General features: G+C 39.7%; 1 protein-coding gene across 9 annotated transcripts in view; it reads right to left on the minus strand.

Annotated features, from left to right (window-relative positions):
* PREX2 (phosphatidylinositol-3,4,5-trisphosphate dependent Rac exchange factor 2) overlaps positions 1-17946 on the minus strand; it is a 359933-nt gene that overhangs the window by 200006 nt on the left and 141981 nt on the right. For 6 of the 9 annotated variants that reach the window (XR_013824731.1, XR_013824732.1, XM_079902441.1 and 3 more), the window contains 5 exons: positions 16054-16139; positions 10845-11002; positions 7935-8052; positions 5190-5374; positions 2939-3100 (listed from right to left, as the gene is read on the minus strand). Coding sequence is in view for 7 of the 9 variants with exons in the window: in XM_079902441.1 (XP_079758567.1) it covers positions 2939-3100; positions 5190-5374; positions 7935-8052; positions 10845-11002; positions 16054-16139 (709 nt within the window). In the remaining 2 variants the exon portion in view is untranslated. The remainder of the gene's footprint in view (positions 1-2938; positions 3101-5189; positions 5375-7934; positions 8053-10844; positions 11003-16053; positions 16140-17946) is intronic. The other 3 variants (XM_079902442.1, XM_079902439.1, XM_079902440.1) reach the window with 2 other exon arrangements.

Below are 17946 nucleotides of genomic sequence, written 5' to 3' on the forward strand. Positions count from 1 at the left end.
ATTTAGTAAGTATTTCCCCAGTCTTCCTGTCTCATCCTGCAACAAACTTGCTTTTGTGAACTTGAGTTTCTGACCAATGCTCTTTCATTAAAGAGTGTCTTAAAAATATCTTCCACATAAAACAAATTGCCGCTTCTTTTGCAGGGCTATGTTTATGGACACTGCCCTGACATTCCTGGTGTTGCCTCTTTGAAATCCAGGGTGAGAGATTTCCTTTAGAACTTAGACCAAGAAAACCTTTACTTCTCTTAAGAAACATGTATGTATCACAGGGATGCTGATAAATAAGTAACGGACTGTGTTTCCCTTTTCATTTTGGCCATCAGGAAGCTGAAGGCCAAATACAATATTCCACTTTAGCAAGTAAACAGAGTCTTAGGACCTGCTTACCTATAGCCCCTTTTTCCCTGATGGTCTATACCATCTGTTCTAATATAGCTTTACCTCTAAATTTACCTACTCATTTTCCTCCAATATTCATCCTCTCCTTCTTTCTCTTAGTAATAAAATTCCTTGAGTTTCAGTTTGGCACATGGATGCCTAGTTTGAGACTACATTTCCCAGCCTCCCTTTCACTAAACAACAGGATGTGAACAGTAGTGATGTGTACAACTTCTGGGTCCTGCCCTCAAAAGGAAGTGCTTTACTCTCCACTTCCTGTTTCCCCTTCTAAGGGGCATTCATTTAGACATGGTGGTGGTGCACCAGGTCTGGCTTTGCGGAAGAGGGCAAAATCCTAGGGGAGAAAACAAAAGTATAGAAGGATCCCTAGAAGATCATCAAGCCCCACCTCACTGGACTCCTATCAGATTGTACTTTCACATGAGTGAGAAATAAACTTTCTATCTGTTTTAAGCCTCTGTTGTCTTGGTCCCTCTTAAAGCAGCTGAATCAATACCCTATGTAATATACCCTCATCTTAATGTTTTATTTTTATTTCTATATTTTACCTTTTCTTATGTGTATTTCTTTAAGCTACTTCTACTGCTTTTGCTGTTTGAATGAATGGAGAGAAGAAAATAGGAACAAAATCCAAAAAAGGTAGAAAAATGACACATGCAAGTGACAAGCTTGACAACCAGAATCTGCCTGAACCCTACCATGCTTTATACAGATCCATCTCTGAAGTAGAATGACTCTCTTTTCAAAATGTGTTCAAAAGGGGACTACTAATTTGCATTTTTTTAGAGCTTTTAAATTTCACTTCAAAGCATTGTCACCTCTCATAGAGACAGGAGAAGTAAAAAGAAAATCTTCCGTTCTTCAGCTTCAACGGGACATATCCATGGAATCTTTCCCAAACTTAAAGAGGTCAATAGCAATCATGGAAAGAAGGTGAACAGATGTGACAGTTATGCAGTGATCTTGAATATCATTTTTTCTTCATGTAAATGGACTTATAAAAAATTATGACATCAATACATATTCAACTTAACAAGCCTAACAGTGTAGGAAAGGCTTAAAGAAAAACACAGTGAGCCTGCTTCCCCTTCCCCTACCTGAGGCAACCAAATTGAAATCCCTTGGGTATTCGTTCACACATTTCCCTATTTTTGTATGGAAATATCTGGACACATATTGACTTATCTTTTATTTGCCATACCAAACATAGACAGTTAACTCATATTCATAAACACTGGGATAAATAATATTTCCTAGTATGACTACCAAAATTTAAGCAACCAGCCTCACTTTGAGGGAAATAATTAGCTAGCCTCCCACTGACACAAACAGGAAAAAAAAAAGAAAACCTACTATATGCTTTAGAGATCAATTTTTATTTATTCTACCTCTAAAATATATCCTCGAGTTCACCAAATGTTCTCTGTCTCCTCTGTCTTCCCCAGAGTCCAAGCCATGACCGTCACTCACCTGGACTATTGCAATCGCTTCCCACCCCTCTCTACACCTCACTTCTTGCCCCTTGCAATCCATTCCTACAGAGGAATTGGCATGATCTTTCAAAAACCTAAATTAGATGAAGTCATCCTTCTTTCTAAAATTTTCCAACTGCTTCTCATCGATGTAAGAAGAAAATCCAAACACCTTCCAAAGTCCCGAAAGGTACGAAGAGCTTCCACGGCACCTCATACCTGTCCCTGCCAAAGCCTCCGCCCTTACGACTGACTGGTCACTCTTCCCCTGACACCCTGACCTTCTTTTTGCTTTGGGGCCTCTGTACTAGCTGCTCTGTCTACCTGGACGCTTTTTCCTCCCATTTAAAGGAAGAGTTCTACTTGTCATTCAGACATGAGTTTCCCAGAGAGGCTTCCTCTATAGCCACCCAGCCTAGAGTTCCCACCCTAGCACTTCCCGCCGTAGCTTTCCTCACAACTCTCTCCAATTTTTGATTTCCCCCTTTGTAGAGATTTATTTACTTCGTTGTTGTCTCCCCCACTCAAATGGAAGCACCGTGAGAGGAAAGACCTTCTCTCCTTTGCTGCCGTATTCCTGGTACCAAGAACACTGCTTCACACACAAAAGGTGCTCAATTAATACGTCAAATGAATGAGGCAATGAATCCATTTAAAACAGCCGATGCTCCATGTACTTTCTGATTGAGGGCTCTGTTCCCTCTGTCAAGAGAACAGGGAAAGAAGAACTATAGTGTAATAATAAAAATCTGATTTCAGAATTAGGTGGCCTGGATTTAAACCCCAACTCTATTCTTTCCAGTAAGTAATTTAATTCTTTAGGCCTCAGTTATTATTTTTGGAAAATGTGGAATAAAGGCTTAGCTTACAAGTTTGCAAAGATCAAATGAGGCAAAGGATGTAAAGGCATTCAAAAAACTCTAAAATGTTACATAAATGTTATCATTATTTCAATAAAGCAGTACATAAATAAGTAATGAAAAATATCAAGAATTGAATTCAATTTGACATTAATAACAATTTAAATAATAATTACTTGTAAAATACATACATAGAGCTTTTACCTTTTTATAACTGGATATTCTCTGACATATGCGCTCAATTTTTTCATTGCAAACAGCACTGAATTTACTCTGAAGGTCAGTAGGAATCACCTCGCTCAAAGAGTTAAGGCTGGTGCAGTTCTGTACAAAATGATCATCGCTTTTAGCCAGGGCTTCAAGAATCTGTAGACACACACACACACACACACACACACACACACACACACACACAAAATAGAACAAGAAAATAAAACCTTCAAAATCAGCCAAACAAAATGTTCACGATTCCACAGCACAGGGTGACTCTCCCCGGTGTGCTTGCTGCTTTCAGCTGCCCGGGATTTGTGTGTTCAATAAACCCTGGCAGTGAAGTGATGGACTTCTGTGTCTGGCATCTCCTGTTTTCCCTTCTGCTGGCTATAAAAGGCTGCCTGAGGGAGGTGAGGGGACTTCAAAGACTCCCTGCTGGATAAATCAGTACACTCTGATGTGTACACTCTCATATGTTAGTCAGAGTTACTCAGAACATTTTTTCTCTCAGTTTGGTAGTAGAACAACAAAAACTAAGGAAAACCATAACCTTGCTTGCTACTGAGAGCCTGGTACAGAGAGTGCGTTTAACAAATGTTTGCTGAAGGAATGAATACATGAGACTTTCTCTTGATAAAGTAAAAAGCACTGTTGCTTTCAGCGTCTGAACTCCATCTGATAAAAGTGTTAGATAAAAGCATCCACATGACGTATTCAGCTAGTAAATCCTTTTGGCTGTTTTAATCAATTATAAGGCAGCGTGTGTGTGTGTGTGTGTGTGTGTGTGCGTGTGTGCGTGTGTGTGTGTGTGTGTGTACACCATGAATCACTGAGAATTTCTCATGAACTGGGAATTAATTATGTTTATTATTTATATGTAGCATTCATGATTGTTCAAAGATCACAAAGACTGATTACACCCTTACCTGACAGTTTTATAATATTGTGTGAGACAACCTACAGACGCTGTGTTTATTTGACCTCCTTCACCACCTCCATTCCCCTGTCTTGCAGAATATAGAGTGTGAGTTTTTTGTTTCATCACTAGTCTAGAAATTAGAGCTCACTTTAGCATTAGCAGTGTGATCTTGGTTAAATTTCGTAATTTCTTTGACTTTCTTTTCTTCATGTGTAAAACAGAAATCTGTGCAGACTAAGTTGTACAGTTGTCATATATAAAGTAATCCACGTAATCTTGCCAATTTGAAATAGCTAGAAAATGAGATAAAATAATTACAGTAACCTGATCCCAAACTCTTCCATGGATCCTCTTAATAGTATAATGTAGCTGGGAAGGGGTTGCATTTTGAAAATACAGATTCTCTATCAGTAGGTACATATAGTGGTACAATGCCATCAGAATGATGGGATTTTTTTCAAAAGTTAACTTTCAGAATATAAAACAAAAACATAAAATAATTATTTTTGAAATAGTGCATTTGGATTTTTATATTATTTTTCTGCTAAAATAAAAAAATACATGTTATTAATGCTAGATCTATCTCAACTACACACATTCAAAAGAAGAACTGAAATGAAGAAATAAAGGTGGCAAAGCTATACAAAAGCAGATGGAACACTAAAGCTCCAACCTGTGGAGGGTCCAACAGGAGTCTGATCGATTTACCTTGTGGAAGGATCATGAAAAGCAAACACAGGGTCGCCTCTTACTTAGCATATGTTTTATCTATTTGGATGAAGACCCCCTTTCTCCCTTCCTGTTTTGCTGTAGTCTAAGGACTAAGTACAAGATCCTTTGCAACTAAGAATTGTATAAATACCTGAAGATCTATTCATAAACTGATCTCTAAGCTTCGAGCAATTTTATGAAATAAACATGAGACTTGCAGAATTTGAATGCGTTTTACGACTTCAAATATTCTTCACAGGATTATGTACATTTAGGAAAGCACCACCTGTCATGAAAACCGTCTGAAACGTATTCATGATACTGAGTTAACAGACGTAGTAAACTTACTAAATGCAAAGACACCTTTGCCAAATCAACTAATGCTCGCCTGGGCAAGCGTCCCATCTAACATGACACTGTGCTCCAAGAGATCAATTAAAAAAAAAAAAGACTGTACACAAACTGAGTAATGGGGGAAAAAAGAAAAAGAACTTCAGTGAGTGGACAGCTGAAACATGTACAGCTATTTACATTTTTTGAAGTGGGAGTGAGGGAGGGTTTTAGCTGCTTAACCAAGAACAAAATCCCTTCCTTTGCAGGGATCGCTCGTACCTTGGCAGTGAGGCTGAAGAAACCTTTGGGTTCGATCATCTTCTCCACCACGTTGCACTTGATCCCGGCGGTGCTGTCATACTCGTACACGACGCCATACTCTAGGTGGACGTTATCCACCGTCAGACTCACGTGCTCCTTCTTCCCGTCGATGATGGCCATGGTGTTGAACTTGTCAATTACCTCTGGAATAAAGATAACTTTAATTCAGCAAATTCAGGAAGGGTTTGTTAATCTCTTCAAATAATTTGAGTCTCTTTGAATAATTTTTAAAGAGTTCTTTAAAGGGTGACTAAATCTGCTGTGCTAAATGAAGCATCTATTCTTGTTAACATTTTAAAAAATAAGAACATTTAAAAAAATACATGATTGACTGATCCAAATCTTACCACTCTAATATGGCTAGTCTTATCTTTACACACCCGTTTTGATCTATGGACCATATGTATGCTTATTTATACCTATATCAACATTAAACGTACAATTTTTTCATTAAAAGCATGCATAACTTAAAGTCAGGGTTCCTAAAACTGCATCAAACATTGGATGAATATTTTCTCAAAGCAGAAAAAATACAGAAAACCATATTGAAGAAGCAGAGAGGAGATGGAATAATTATTTTTTTAAGCAGGGAGTGCCTGAATTTTCCCAAACAGCATCTTCTGAAGCTGACTCATTGCGAAAATGTGTCATTGTTCACTGTAATAAAATTTCCATCTGGAATGTATTCCTATAGGTTTTTGGCCAACAGTCAGCTAGGGGAAAAAAACACCTAAAGTCTCAAGCAAGAAACTGCTGAGGAATCTAACAGTAAATAGTAAATAAGCGAAAAGAGAATATTAGCTTACTTAACACAATTAAGCCCTAGAATAACAGAAACAGTAAATATAAAATAGGCAAAAGCAGGGCTTCCCTGTTGGCGCAGTGGTTAAGAATCGACCTGCCAATGCAGGGGACATGGGTTCGAGCCCTGGTCCGGGAAGATCCCACATGCCGCGGAGCAACTAAGCCCACGCGCTGCAACTACTGAGATTGCGCTCTGGAGCCTGTGAGCCACAACTACTGAGCCCACGTGTCACAACTAGTGAAGCCCACACACCTAGAGCCTGTGCTCCGCAACAAGAGAAGCCACTGCAATGAGAAGCCCACGTACCGCAACGAAGAGTAGCCCCTGCTCTCTGCAACTAGAGAAAGCCCGCACGCAGCAACGAAGACCCAACGCAGCCAAAAATAAATAAATAAAATAAATAAATTTATTTTAAAAAATAGGCAAAGGCAGAAAAATGGTTTTCTTTAAAATAATTAAGTCCAAGAATAGCTATAAATCAATTTCCAGAGCATCTCATTAACCCATTCTACCTTTCACCGTGGCACCAATGATGATTAGCAAAAACTAACTATAAATGAGGAATAAAAGCCTCAAGATAAGGTCCTGAGATTTGTCCTGGTTTGAATAAATAAAAGAGCTGATTTAGCACTACAGCTTTGCTGCTCCAGTGAGATTGAAATATTCTTGATGTTGTTCATGATCTGAGAAGCTCCTCCCAAGTGCCCTTCCAGGAATGGAGGGAAAACCACTTTTCCTAAGTACCCCCATATGATTCAGTGTGCATAGCAAATTCTCCAGCTATGCTGGTTCGGAAGAAACTAATAGTACAATAAAAATGTCCAGAGACATCCACCAATAGTATAAGTGGAAAGATACCAAGAAAACGCAGGAGAGGATTCAAGGACTTCCATGAAAAAGTTTATAATGATATTTCAAGGTATTTGTTACACGCAAACGTAAATGTAGTTGCCTCAGTCCCTTCACCCTTCGCCACTGAATACAGTGACCTGCAGGTTTGCTTCACTGAGAAAACAGAAATGGTATGAGTCCTTATCAAAAGATCTCTCTCCCCGTCATACTCACATTATTAGTTTGCCTCCTTCATTACTGTAAGAATACAGTAAAAGTTACTTGAATCAAGAAAGTATTTTCAAAACAAGGACCTACTGTATAGCACAGGGAACTACATTCAATATCTTATAATAACCTATAATGGAAAAAACTCTGAAAAAGAATACATATATACGTATAACAATCACTTTGCTGTACACCTGAAACTCACACAACATTGTAAATCAACTACATTTCTATTTAAAAGAAAAGGAAAAAATGTATTTTCAAAGGAACTATGGACCTTCTAAACTAGGGCTTCTCATATTGTAATGTACATACAGATAAGATCTTGTTAAAATGGAGATTCCCGTTCAGGAGATCTGGGGTGGGGCTGAGATTCTGCATCTCTGTCTTACTCGGGTGATGCTGATACTGCTGGTTTGTGAACCACAGTGGAGTGGGAAGGTGCACACCATGTTTAAACTCAAAATAAGCAAACATCATAACTTGGGTTTGAATCCTCATTCCACTGCTTCCTGGCTTGGGCACGCCCATTCACCTATATGGGTCTCTATTTCTTCTCCCATAAAATGAGAATGATGATAATCACACCTTTAACAGATTTTCGTTTTTGATGACTTGATGAGATAATCCACGTAAAACATTTAATAAAGTACCTAAGAAAGTGTCATAGCTATTCTATGCCAGTCACCAGCAATTATGACTTAGGGATTTGATGTGGCATCTATCTGAGATGACCAAGAAGTGGCTTGAACATATAAGGTTTTCAATAACTGGGATGCGGCAATGGCACAAGGACAAAGAATACTATGGGGCAATGAGGAGAAAAAGGAGGAACCCACCTTCTACTTTACAGTCAAAAGCATCCCCTGCTTCATCTCCTGGGGGTTTGGAGTTAGACTTCTGAAGGTCTTCCTGAGCGCTCTCAATGCTGTTATAAACCCATTGAATGGAATCTTGCTGGAAATGAGGGGGAGAAAGAAACCTCAGAGGTATTAGTGCTTCCTGAAATGCATATCCATTTCATAAACCTGCTTCAAAAGGAGAGTTGACAATCTTACTTATTCTTCTAGTTTAAATACAATAAAATACAATAACATTTGAAAGAGAAGGAAAATCAATGTCAGAAACTAATAGAAAGTCGGTGGCATTATTTTTCAACAGGGACTTCCCTGGTGGGGCAGTGGTTAAGAATCCGCCTGCCAATGCAGGGGACATGGGTTTGAGCCCTGGTCCAGGAAGATCCCACATGCCATGGAGAAATTAAGCCCATGGGCCACAACTATGGAGCCTACGCTCTAGAGTCCACAAGCCACAACTACTGAAGCCTGCGTGCCTAGAGCCCATGCTCCGCAACAAGAGAAGCCACCGTAATGAGAAGTCTGTGCACCGCACCAAAGAGTAGCCCCCACTCGCCACAACTAGAGAAAGCCTGCATGCAGCAATGAAGACCCAACACAGCCAAAAATAAATAAATTAAAATAAATAAATTTAAAAAAGATTAATAGGTCAGTGAGAAACTGATAGGATGATAAAACTAAAAAAATATATTTTTCAACAAACTGACAAACTTTCTAAGCTTGAGATTTTTTCTTCCAACGATAGATAGGCTTTTAAATAAGATGTATTTCCCAAATGTCTTAAATGACTCAAGTCTATCTCAAAATGAATTATAAATTACATTTTTACATAAATGTTAGATGGGCACTTTTCTGAAGAAGCAATGGTCTATAATTGTACAAATGATTTAAATGCTCTCCTAACAGTCACATATGTTTCAACACATTTAATGGTTTTTGTGAGTCAAACCAATAAGAAAATTGGAAGAACACCTTTCATCTCATGGGGTTCCCAATTGATATAACTATCTTTTAATCCTTCCACGTCATAAATCATCCTATATTATCATTGAAGTAGCAGTTCCTGTCTTACTTAGATAAATGAGAGATGAAATGGCTACCAAGTACTGCTTTCAGGGTTGCATTACTACTTTAATGTTTGTACTTTTCCTAGGTAAGATGATAAGCTGAGTTACATGACTGAAGTGTGATATAATTTGTACTATCCATTTTTCTCTTGTATTAACTTCACAATTGCGTTTGATTATTATATTGCTATCCATCATTAAAATGCTAGTTAACATTTAATCATTCAAGTACACCTTGGTGACCTGTTGTGACCTCCAAGTAACCACTTCCCCAGAGTCCACACCTTTGTGTAGCTCCTTCTTACACTCATCCTGGGCTTGGTCACGTGATCTGGCTCTTCAAAGGGAGAGCAGTAGCAAGCATGATGTAAAGAGTTGACTGCCTGTAATATTCCCTCTTGAAACCCAGATACCGTGCAGAAAGGAGAATTCTGCTAAGGAATGGAAAGGAAGGCCAGGTGGAGGGGCTCTGGAGTGAGAGGACATCAGGAGGGGAACCCCAGCACTAGTCAGTTCCCAGCAGAACAAAGCCACATCAGGACGAAGCCCTCACAGGAACCAACACCCAGTCAACCCGGAGAACCAAGAGAAACAATTAATCACTGTTGTTCTAAGTCACTACGTTTCGGGACAGTCTGTTTTGTGGCAATGGATACCCAATAGAGCATGTTATTCACTTAGTGAATTTTTCTGTCCATTTAGTGCTTTTCTTAATTATTTCACTGATCAACACCTCTCCAACAAGGAAGACAGGGGAAATGAAAAGAAATGAAACTCAAATCAATTTGGCTACCTTTTAAAATTTTGATAGAAGGGGGAAAATTTGATCATTTAAGTAGTATCTTTTTAAAACTTCATTTACTAATACAGTTCAATAAATATTTATTTATTAAACTACTGTCAACCCAAATAACCTACGCTTCTACGTGTGAATTCCAATCTGCTGTGCTCTTTTGACCTTACTAGTAAGCAAAATTGATCAGCTATTTTCTTGTGGGCTCAGTATTTTGCAGGATGTCAGTCCTGGCCTAGGAGAAAAGAGCCACTCATCTTTCTGTTTTGGACACAAAGTCATATACTCAAATCTAGAAAAGAGTCCCTCACCGAGCATGACAGAAAAAAACAGAAAGCCTGTCCTTTAAAATTCCTTTTGCACTCAGTTAATTAATTTGAGAGAATTTTCTCTTATAATCCAACACTCCCTTGTATCTCATGAGATAATACGCTTTACTTATCAATTAGGATTCTAATTTTATTTTTGTACAGCACTTAAACTTTGGATCAGAGGACAGTGCTTAAGATTTTAAGTAACGGCAAACACATATTGGTATTTTCTTTTAAAAGCTAAATCCAGCTACCTAAATAAAAATATATCCAACAGTCAATCACAGACCCTATAAAACCCCCAATTTTTTCTTTTTCACAGAAGTTTTATAATAAACAGTGTAAGCAGCAATAATTCATATATACAGATGGAGGCGCAGCTGACCATTATAGATTCGAAGGCAATCACAAGAGTCAAGACCTTTGGATTTCAATTTGAGAAACAGTTAGCTATTTGAAAACTCATCACAATGAAAATGAAACTAGCCCAGAGCACTTTTTAAACTGGTGATGATACTGTAGCAGCAAAATGTGGCCATTGAAGCAGAATCGACTATAACTAATTATGCAGATAAAACAAGCATTATGCGATTGAAAGTTCTGCACTTAAACGTGAACTTGGCAGTGGAAACCACAGACAGCCCTGGCACTATCCCATGCTGTCCCCGGGGCCTTCTGTGCAAGTGTGTGATCACAGCTACACCAGCCAAGGGTAGTTTACCTTTGTTGGTCTCCTGTACTTCCTGCAGGCCGTGACATGGGCAATAACACTGGCGTGTGTCTCTTTGCTGACATTGATTCCATTTACTTTGATGATACACTGTCCAGGGTGAAGACCAGCAGCTGCGGCCACGGTTCCTTTAAATACAAATGAGAAAACTGCCAAAAACTAATTTTAGGAATATGATTCATTTTTATCCCATATACCGTAAGGAAAGCAATTTTGAAATATGATAAACATCTAGCTAGCATGTTCTTGATGAATCTGGCTCTGACGGCAATGCCCTCTCAAAAATTCCCTGCTTGGGCTTCCCTGGTGGCGCAGTGGTTGAGAGTCCGCCTGCCGATGCAGGGGACACGGGTTAGTGCCCCGGTCCGGGAAGATCCCACATGCCGCGGAGCGGCTGGGCCCGTGAGCCATGGCCGCTGAGCCTGCGCGTCCGGAGCCTGTGCTCCGCAACGGGAGAGGCCACAACAGTGAGAGGCCCGCGTACCGCAAAAAAAATTCCCTGCTTTTTAACTGGCCATTCAAACTGTGTTGAACAAATATCTTCCCACCCCCTGAAGAAGCAGTTTGAAGAGATACTGTGAAGAAACCTTCATAATGCTAATCAGTTATTTTCCCTTTCAAATGTCTAATCGATCTAATTTTCTAAACATGCATATATAATGGCACAATGAGAAAGCCAGAAATTCAGGCCTTTTTACACTTCCTTTAGTCTACAAAATCTCTAAATATTTAAACAGTATTCACTTTCATTTTTTAAAATGCCAACAATTAAAAGAAATTCTTAAGGAAAAAAATCAAGTCAATTAGCAAGTAGGAGTGGACTGGATTTGCTAAGAAAAACAAGACTTCAGGATATGTACAAAGGGTCAGGAACCAGACAATTTGTGGAGAATAAAATTAATCAGAAAACATCAACTGTCCACCATTTATTTGCAGAGATATAGTGGCATATCCTAACAGGTGAGCTAAGATTTTCAGAACCTTCCAATCATTACTATTTGATATTCTGAGCAAATCAACATTTACAAAGCACCATTGCTAAATACAATGTACATAATTAACATCAATGATTATAAAACTCATCATAAGTATGTTAGAAGAGCTTTCCTTTGTAAGCAATTTCTCCCATGAAGGAATTATTAAACATCTTAAAGAACAGAATTTATATTCAAAAAGACAGTATACATTTCTTCTCACTAAAATTCACTCCCAGAAATATTAAGTGGTTTTCCTGGATTGAGCTGAGTCTTGAGGGAGGGAGGGAGAATCGCAGCAGAAAGAACAGCCTAGAATCTAACAAAAAGGGTACAAATGAACTTATCTACAGAACAGAAACAGAGTGACAGATGTAGAAAACAAACTTATGGTTACCAGGGGGTGGTGGCAAGGAAGGATACCCTGGGAGACTGGGAATGACATATACATACTACAATATATGAACTAGATAGCTAATAAGGACAGGGGACTCTATAGCCCAGGGAACTGTACTCAAGCCTTCTGTAATGGCCTATATGGGAAAAGAATCTAAAAAACAGTGGATGTATGTATATATATAAGTGATTCACTGTGCTGTACACCTGAAGCTAACACAACACTGTAAATCAACTCTACTCCAATAAAAGTTTTTTAAAAAGAAGAAGAAGAAGAAAAAGAGCCTGAAAAAAGGCACTGAGTCAAGAATAACCTGGACATCTGGGACCATAGGAGCAGTCAGTGTGAGCTTAGAATGCAAGTGGGTGAGAGAGACCGGAGAGCAAAGCAGAGGCAGGTTGTGAAGTCTCTGTGCGCTTTGCGTGAAGTCCTGAGCGTGAACCTTACTATACACGCAAGAGGAAAAACATTTAAGAATTTTAAGCAGGGAAGTGACATGATCGCTCCCAACCCCCGCCTACGCAGAGGATGGATCATCGGAGTTTAAGTCAAAAATCAAAATCACAGCAAGCATCCAGTGCAAATTCCCAGGATGGAATTAACGTAGCTTGAATTATAAAGGGGAGAACGAGATCAAGTTTCTGATGTTTGATGATGGTGTTGACGGCAAGGCTCTAGTCCGCACTCAGGATCACTCCTGTGCCTTCGGACTCAGTGGCTGAGTAGACGGAGAGAGAGAATACAGAAGGTAAAGCAGCTTCAGAGAATAGATAAAAAGTTCAGCTGGGGATAATACTGGGTTTCTTAAGGTGCCAAAGGTGCGTTTAGGTGGAGATGTTTAATAAACAATTAGATCTAGGCTACAGAACTCAAGAGATCTGGGCGGGAGAAAGAGATTTAGAAATCCCCAGCGAAGAGGGTCAATATGATTGTTTACGGAGAACAAGAAGGCAAAGAAGAGAAGAGAGTGCCAACAGTTCAGGGGTCAATAGATGAAGAGCTGGCAGAGGAGGGGTAGGAGAAAAATCTGAAAAGTACCATCTCAGAAATCAAGATAATGAACGTTTTAGGCCAACGGGAGCAGTCAGTTTAAACAAATGCAACAGAATATTCAATTAAGACAAGAACTCTCAATGTCCATTGTATTTTCCAGTTAAGTCCATGATTACTCTTATAAGACATGGGTTACTCTTGGAGACATGGGTAGGAGGTGGGAGGAGATGTCTATAGCCCTGGGCTAAAACTCAAATAGGAAGTGAGGAAGGGCCAGCCAAAATAAAGACCAGCATTTCAGGAAGTTTGGCAGGACAAAAGTAAGTTCTGAGAGCATTACTCTAGAGCAAAGGGTCTCAATCTTTGACATGCATACAGATCATCTGAGGATCTTGTTAAAATACAGATTCTGATTCAGTAAGTCTTAGATGGGGCCTGAGATTCTGCATTTCTAACCAGCTCCCAGGTGATGCCAACGTTGTAGGTCTGTGGACCACACTCTGTGTAGCAAGGATCTAGAGAGGAAAATAAGGGAAGAGGGCAGGTTTTGTATTTGCTGTTCAGTTTAAGACAGTTTTGTTTCTTTGTTTATTTCAATGAGAAACAACTGAGCATGTTTATAGCCCCTACTATAGTAATCCAGTGAAGAGAAACATTGAAAATTCTGGAATCGGAATATCTGACAGTGTAATACCCCAGAGGAGGTATCTGAAGGGGTGGGCTCTAGAATATCTGTAGGGATATTAACCTTGAACTCCAGAGGGGAAAATGGAAGACCTCTTCCTCTAGACTAGGAGAAAAATTGGTGATGGTAAAACAGCCAACAACGTGTGCAAAAAAAAGGAGTGGGACTTGGAGGCCTTCATACCTGGGAGCCTGAATATGTCTGTGAGGTGAAAAAGGAAGTCATCATGGGGGACAGGAGGCAATAATGAATAGAAAAAGAGACAGCTGATCAGACACATAAAAAGACTGCTGAGTAGTGACAGGGCTCAGTAAAAGACAAGACAGTGAATTGGGATGATACTAATTCCATATCCATGATAGATTTTTCCTAGCTGCTCAGGAGAAAAAGCAATGAATGTAGTTAGGTTTATCCAAAGCTGAAATAAGGTGGCCTGGATGCACCTGAGGGATAAGCACAAGAGGACCCTGGATGCACCTGAGAGACAGGGATGAGAGGACCCTAACAATGCTGAGAAGAAGAGTGATGGAAGTGCTCCACCACGGGGATAAAGCTGGCTAAGGAAGGAAGTGGCACTTGGAGGGATATAATTAACCGGGAGAAAAGGAGAAGGATTCCGAGACTGGAGGTCCCAACGGAATTCTGTTTACCATTTTTTATTGAAGAAGCAACCAAATTTTAAAGCAACCAGATAAGAGACCCCAAAAAAGAGACTGTAGTCAGAAAACGGCATATTAGAATTGTAGATTCCACAGGTGAAAGTCCCATTATTGATATGCTCTAGTGTGTGACCATGGGAAAGGGCTGAAGAAGAAAAATGGGAAAGAAGTTTCTTTTTCTTGTGGCAAAATTACAGTGCAAAAGGAAACCACAGACTGATACCATATTTAATATACACTCGAAAGGAAAAGCACATGAGTCTTTCTTTTACTCTTCAGAAGCAAAAAGCATAGTAACCAGAATTGGCCCTACCCTATGATTAAGTTCCCAAAATACAACCCTGCTCTTTAAAAGATACTGTAATAGGGAAACAGGCACAGTTTGATTCACTTAGGTTTTCGGTTATTTCATAGTATCAATAATGTGACTGGCTCCTTTTTGGTTTAGTGAAAATGAAGGAGATGTTTGATGTATCAAATATCCCATTTCGGTATGCAATGAATCCCATTTCAGTTTTATAATTTTAATGAGTTACTGGACACATTTTAAATGTCTATTAATCTATGTGTTTTAAAATTCTGAGCAAAAAGACAAGTTTTGAAATAAGATTAATTTTTATCATACATACACTAAGGAAAGCAATTTCATAACCTAATAGGGGTCTAGGTAGTATATTCTTGATAAATGTGATTCGGATAGCAATGTCCTCTCAAATTTTTCCAGTCTAATATTGGAGTGATCATGTTAAGATGCTCTGCAGTGCACATATCTTAGTTACGAAAAGCATGTATGTCTCTTGTTAAGATAAACACGTGGCTTCGCATGCTTAGTGATCCTTCTTGCTACAGCAGCAATTTATTTACTACGGTCAGCAATGTGGGATCTAACAGTTATTCCCTTAAATCACGTTAGTGTTAGCATAAAATTTAAAAGTACATATGTTAACAAGAGATATCAAAGGCTGATTTGCCTATCAAACAAAAAGAGAATAAAATAGAAACCTAAGTTTTGGGTCACATAAATTATTTAATTTAAAATGCATTCTATGCTTTATAAAATGCATGGCTTATGAGAATAAAGTAATAAAGTAATCATATAGCAACAGACATTATATAAAGGAAACAGATCATTCTTAAGCCCAAACACTCACATCTTTGAATCGCTGACAAAAATATAATAATTTGCCGTCAGAGAAAAATACAAAACCTTAAAGTCATTATATCCTTTGATTAAACTAAAGCATGCAGAAAAGGGAGATTGGGAAGCATCATTCTCTTATGAATTTTTAACAATGATAAATATGTCTTACAATTTGAAGAGCTTTTTTGAAAATACTGCTTTAGAAATATACTATCATTGAGCTAATACAGTAGAAATACCAGTGAGAAAATTCACAGCAACATGACTATGCACTTTTAAACATACTGTTGCTCAGCAGGGAGTATCCAAACCTGCTGGCAAGCTGGTTACCACACGGGGTGGATTTCTCACCTCTTCCCACCGCATGCACCACCGAAGGGCCGTATCCTCGGATCTGGAAGCCAAGTCCCTCCGCTGAATCTGGGATTTTCACTGTCCTAAAGCCAATCAAAAATAAGGTGAGATGATTTTAAAACACCACAGTTGGTTGAAACAATAGTTGTCCACACCTTTATTCAGTCCTTCAGTAAATACGTATCATAGTCTCCCGTGTGAAAGACACTGGGCTGGACAAGCATGGCGGGTGCCCTTCCAGGCGCCCAGAGCAGGCACGTCACCCTGGGTTCCTCCACGGAACACAGTCGTTGTGTAGGATATCCTGAACAAAGGCTCTGGGGTCAGACAAACCTCGCTTTGAATCTTGATTCAGTCACTTCATAGTTGGATAACTTGGAAGAACTCCTTAACTGAGCCAGTTTCCACGGAAAGATGATGATGTTAACATTACTTTGCAGGGTGTCAGTGGAGACGAAAAGAGAAAGCTCTGGTAAGCTGCCCCGCTGTGAACTATGTAAATACTTAGTAAAACGGACGCTTCTCTCCTTAGTTTACTCTGACAAAGAAGGCATCAGTGCGCTGCAAAACCTCATCGTTAAAATTAATATAAAAGAAACACAGGGTTCACACGTTTCTACCTGTTGGGAGCTTCAGCAAAGAGCGACAACAAAGAGCTGGTTTTAAAGAACAGATCTGTCAAACACAATATCAAAAGAATTTAACAAATATGATTAAATTTTGTGTTTATTCAGTGGAATTTTAAAAGGATAACACACCAAAAGGTAAACCAGAATAAGAAAAGCTGTATTTTTTGTTTTCTGGTTTTCTTTGCGGTACGCGGGCCTCTCACTGTTGTGGCCTCTCCTGTTGCGGAGCACAGGCTGCGGATGCGCAGGCCCAGCAGCCACGGCTCACGGGCCCAGCCCCTCCGCGGCATGTGGGATCTTCCCGGACCGGGGCACGAACCCGCGTCCCCTGCATCGGCAGGCGGACTCTCAACCACCGCGCCACCAGGGAAGCCCGAAAAGCTGTATTTTTAATGAATCCACATGGAAAAGAAGATGAAGAGATGGAGACCTTGAGTCAGCCGTCATGGCAAACCAGGGACGGATGTCCCACTGGTAGTAATCAACGAACTACTCCACGGAAGGAAGGCAGAAATCAGAAAGCAACCATGAAAAGCAGAGAATACAAGGCAAGACGGAACATCATAACAATAAAAATGAGTTTAAATAAACTGCCAGAGAGAGCAAAGACAAATGAATACAACCCAGTACATTCTGATGGATGGCCCTTGACACCCCAGAAACAAGTGTTTTCCAAAAGATGATGAATTAATCATGAACTAAAGGTTGGCAGCACTTCAAGGGCACATTAGACAGTATCAGAAGTTAGGTACAACAGCACTTATTTGCAGTCTATGAAAGAGCAACACTGCATCTAGAAAACTTGAGAAAGCCATACATTGCCCTTAGGGCTGAACGCAGGGGCTGGCCCCGCAATTTAAAATATAACCCCGGGGCTTCCCTGGTGGCACAGTGGTTGAGAGTCCACCTGCCGATGCAGGGGACACGGGTTCGCGCCCCGGTCCGGGAAGATCCCACGTGCCGCGGAGCGGCTGGGCCCGTGAGCCATGGCCGCTGAGCCTGCACGTCCGGAGCCTGTGCTCTGCAACGGGAGAGGCTACAACAGTGAGAGGCCCACGTACCGCAAAAATAAATAAATTAATAAAATAAAATATAACCCCAGCAGGCATTCAGGCATTCCGTGATAGAAATGCAAACTGTCTGTTCTAGGCAAGCCTGAAAATGTTATTATAAATTAGGTTACACACTATGAAGTGATCTGTATATTGGTGGCACAGAGGTCACGGAACTAATTCATCCTGTATCCTTAATTAAACACTTT

This window comes from Stenella coeruleoalba (genome assembly GCF_951394435.1).
Source record: "Stenella coeruleoalba genome assembly, chromosome: 17".
Lineage (NCBI taxonomy): Eukaryota > Metazoa > Chordata > Mammalia > Artiodactyla > Delphinidae > Stenella > Stenella coeruleoalba.